This window comes from Triticum dicoccoides, chromosome 5A (genome assembly GCF_002162155.2).
Source record: "Triticum dicoccoides isolate Atlit2015 ecotype Zavitan chromosome 5A, WEW_v2.0, whole genome shotgun sequence".
In the NCBI taxonomy this organism is placed as follows: domain Eukaryota; kingdom Viridiplantae; phylum Streptophyta; class Magnoliopsida; order Poales; family Poaceae; genus Triticum; species Triticum dicoccoides.
The window spans coordinates 115,922,321-115,926,956 of NC_041388.1; the positions used below are offsets into that span (position 1 = coordinate 115,922,321).

The window sequence follows — 4,636 nt, forward strand, 5'->3', positions numbered from 1 at the left end:
ACTTCACAGCCGACCCATCATGCACGATGCATGAACGATTGACCATCTGATAGATGTGATGCACTTGGTTCCTTAATTCGATGGCTGGATGTGAACCATCGTGCACAAATCGTGCGTGGAGTGTCGTGTGTATAGCAGCGTTGGCAATGCAGGCGGAGTGCGAGGGTAGTATTTCACCCCTAAGATTTTTTATGTTTTTATGCGGGTACTCGGTAAGATATTGGATACTCAGCTCAGCGGTCAGCCAATTCGCATGGCGTTATAACGAGACGTGTCCAGCCTCCCCTCCAGTCACTCCCGCCTCCTGCAGCTCGCTGCTCCTTTTTCTCCCATAGCCCCATGGCCGCTCCGTCGCCGCCCACACCAGGCACGGGCAGGCTCCCGACGATGGCGGACATCATGGCCGCGTCACGCGCGCAGGGCCTACGCGTGCGCTTAAGCACGGTTGGCCCTCTCTTCCGCGTCACGGCAACCCGCGTCGGCGGCGACGGCGACGTGGAGCTGGGCCGCGCCGAGGGCGCTGTCCGGCCCTGGCCCGGGGGCTCCGTGCTGCACCTCGACTCCATGCGGATGTCGCGCGCCACGCTCGAGGTCCCTGACCGGCCGCTCTTCGGCCTCGGCATCTTCCTAGGCGCCGTCACCGTGCGCCATGGCTTCGACGCTGGCTGCGTGCGCGCCGATCTGCTAGCCATCAACGATACGCCGCTCTATCACAACAAGGTATCACCTCTTAGAACATGTCTGTCGGTTCGTTGTGGCTGCTGCTTAATCGGATATACTGATGGTTAGTGAATTGCAGGTTTGAGCAAATGTGTACCGTAATGATATTTGGAAACATTCAGTGTAAAAATCTAGAGTTGTAAAGTACAAAATGGTTAAGAAGATTTTTGAGCAGACGTCTACTAGTGTTGAGTTGACGACTAATTAATGCTAGTGGACTTAGCTATATAATCACTCAAGTTCTCTATATTTTCTCTTCTTTTTTCTATTTACGTTTATTTCTGAATTTTCTATGAGTTAAGCAAAAACTTTTTCAACTTGATAGAGAAATGAGAGGCGCCAAACAGCAAGGAGCATATGGTTTTACAATGGATTTTCGCTTAGTGTGACAGAATGCTCTGTTTTGTGTTTACTGAGTATAATTTTCATTTGGGAAAGTTATTCATTTAGATTCATTCATTGGTGTCTTTTTGTTGTCGTCAGCTTGTTAAGTTCTATACGAGGATGGGTTTCAAAGCAGTGCATGAGGTAGATGGATCATCAATGATGGATCTTGCTCATATGTTAGTGTGGGGAGGTAAAGGAACAAGAATGGATGCTGATATAGAACAGCTCCTCATGAAGTGGAGCAGAAGATTCGGATCTCAAGACTGAAGGCTTTTTTCTTGAACGGGAGTTGCATTCTTTGCAGCAAAATATTTAGATATATGATATACAAGGTAAAACTACTGGTTTGATTTTTTTGCTTTAGTGAACTTGCTAGCTTGTGTTTATGAAACGGTAGGGCGATTGTGCAGCGAGAGTGGTTAGTGTTAGACTCAATGGCACCAGGGCATTAGCCTTCGCAGATTCCTTATAGATTAACTATATTTATTATATGTTTGGGGCTTAGGTGTATTGCTTGGATTGGACTAGTTTAGACATCCCCTATGAAAGATCATCTCAGTGCAGAAAATTGCTTCGTATATGTGTGAATATATGCTCTGTACTATTGATTCAGTAACAAGTGCAATAAGCATGCATAATTGGTTCGCTAACAAGTTTACAACGTTCCATCTTCAGCATTTTCATCAGCAAGAAACAAATGGCCAGACAGATTGTATATTTATATTCCGGCGACGACCGAATGTAAGGGGGCAAGAAAATGGGACTCAACTCAATCTTCAGGGCCTTCACTTCCTGAGAGACAGTCAAGCTCTTTCAACTGTAGGTCAGGTCAAGCAAGAAATCTCCATGATCCGTCACTCTCTGCGACAAGGAATCTTAGCATCTACGCAAAGCTCTTGAAAAAATGCTGCAATGCAAACCATGAAATGTTACAATTTTTAGCATCTACGCAAATCTTATAGTATTCAAATGGCATTGACAAAATGTTACAATTCATGCACTTTTAAAATCCCGTGAATCAGATAAGCATGAAAATATTTCATTGCAATTTGTATTGGCAGTCCACGCTTTGTATGGGGAGCTCCTATCTGCCACTCTCAGCGAGAGATTGTTAGTTGTGCCACAAGCCAGTTAACCTGTCGAGCATTCCTGATTATAAAGCAGCGCAAAACTTTAAGAACCAAAGCCAGATCCAAGCATTTTTTAAATTTCGAGCACAAAACATTTTTTTAAACGTGAATGTTATATGAAACGCCAACACTATTCAAATTTGTGATTTAAAAAAACTCAAATATTTTGTGAAAACACGAACATTTTTTTAATTACAAAAAAAATTCGGAAACATGAACATTTTCTAAAACTCCTGAATATTTTCTGAAAACAGGATCGTTTTTTGAAATTCCAGAAACAAAATTTAGAAACGCGAACAATTTTTTAAATGGGAACATTTTTTGAAAACAAGAAAAAATTTCAAAAAGTTGCAAACAATTTTTGGAACGGGAACAATTTTTAAAATAGGAGCATTTTTCAAAATTTGCGAACAATTTTTGAAACAGGAACAGTTTTTTGTAACTCCCAAACATTTATTGAAATTTGTGGGTTATTTTTAAATCCCGAATATTTTTGAAAAGTTCCCATTTTTGAACAAAAACATATAGAAAAGAAACGAAAAATAAATAAACATAAAAAATAAAAGTATCTAAAAAAACAGTAAACACATAGAAGTGGTTCAAGAACCTTCTAACAGTCATCTTATCAAATTCCTATACTACTTCCTACGTTTTGGTTTCCTTCAAACCGAATGAGGCCTTAGCTACGTTGTGAGTCTTATAATTTGGACGTTGCTCATGGATAAAATGGCACTCTCACAAGGATGCGGAGCGCTTTACAATTTTCTTGGTGATGGCTGCATGTAATCCCATGCTCTTATTCTTGATATCTTCGGCCACACTTTTGCAATCAGATGCCAGACGAATCATCTACTGCGCCATGTCTATTGCTAGACACAAACCCTCTCTGCATACTATTGGCTTGGTCGTCGCTAGATCTATTATACCTCTATAGACAAGTGCTGCTCCGAGATAAGTAGCATTGATATCCCAAAACCGCATGCAATCGTTGTGTGCGAACAAGCGACTACTTACTTGATGTAGAATGCTTCAAATAAGAAATTGACTTTGTGCACAAATGCTATTTGGCGCTTCAGGCGTCAGATTGAGTTCTTTTCGTACGCACTGCTGCGTTCCTTTCGCTGTGTTCCTAAGTAGGCCGGCCCATCGTGGGAACCTGCTAGAAAGTTCCCACATATTTTCCTGGGCTGGTTCTTCTTTGGTTTTTTTGTTTTCGTTTTATTATTATTATTTGTTTTTTTCCTTTTTCTTTATGTTTTATTTTTTCTATTTTTCAAAGTCATGAACATTTTCAAGCACAAACTTTTCTCAAATTCTTGAACGTTTTATAATCCGTGAACTTTTTTTTCAATTTTTAAACTTTTTCAAACCGTGAAATTTTCAAATTTGTGAATGTTTCTTAAACCGTGAACTTTTTCTCAAATTCATAAACCTTTTTTAGAACTCATAAACTTTCTCAGATTCATGAACTTTTTGAAACCACAATCCTTTTAAAATCCGTGAACTTTTTTCAATATCCACGGACTTTTCAAATCCGTGAAGTTTTTGCAAACACGTGAACATTTTTGAAACCGTGAACTTTTTGAATACATTAAACTTTTTCAAATCCGTGAACTTTTTTCAAAATTCACGAACTTTTTCAAATCCTTGAACCTTTTTTGAAACCGCGAACCTTTCAAATACATTAACCTTTTTCAAACCGTGAACTTTTCAAACCTACCAGCTACGTGTGTGAACGGGCGCTTGAAGCGCAGATTAGGAGCTCTCGCATTTCTGTGTCACATAAGTTTTTTTTTCGTGTGCTATACGTGGAATTGAATGTATAGCTCGGGGCGAGGCCAATCAACTCAGAAAAAACACGATGGGCCCTGAAAACATGATGCGCAGGCCCTTGCCGAAAACAAAAACATGATGTGAAGGCATTTGCTTGTCGTGAAACATGATGGGTCCTGAAAACATGATGTTCTCATGTGCATGCATTTGCTTGTCGTGCCCGTTTTTTAATCCATTGAGAATGTCTGTTCTACGAGCTGCATGCCCAAGGCCTGCTCTATTTCGTTCGACATGAGATGGTGGCTACCCATGGAATCCCGCGTGACACGTCTGGGGTTTTAGGATTTTTGTTTGGACTCGGACGTCTCCTCGGCGTGCACTCTGGCACGAGACAGTTCACAGTTGCATGCGCGCACGGGCCTTGGATCTTGTGGTCTCGTGTTACCGACGGCGTTCGCTCGGCTCGGCTCGGCCAGCACTGTCGCCCCGGTTCTGATTGCCAAGTTCTCGTGCCAAATCGAACGCCATCGTTTTCACGAACTGCAGGAGCAGGCAGCGTTTTTAATTCGTATCATGGACGATCCCGTTCCCGGCTCAAATCTCTTGGGCAGAGATTTGCCGTGAAC

The 4,636-nt window shown here is 41.8% G+C and overlaps 1 protein-coding gene across 1 annotated transcript; it reads left to right on the top strand.

Moving 5' to 3' along the window:
• Nucleotides 1–271: 271 nt before the first annotated feature.
• Nucleotides 272–2,194, top strand: LOC119299921. Its single transcript, XM_037577034.1, has 3 exons — nucleotides 272–720; nucleotides 1,204–1,439; nucleotides 1,783–2,194. Exons 1-2 carry the CDS (start codon nucleotides 340–342, stop codon nucleotides 1,372–1,374), a joined length of 552 nt encoding a protein of 183 aa, XP_037432931.1. The 5' UTR covers nucleotides 272–339; the 3' UTR covers nucleotides 1,375–1,439; nucleotides 1,783–2,194.
• The last annotated feature ends 2,442 nt before the right edge of the window (nucleotides 2,195–4,636 follow it).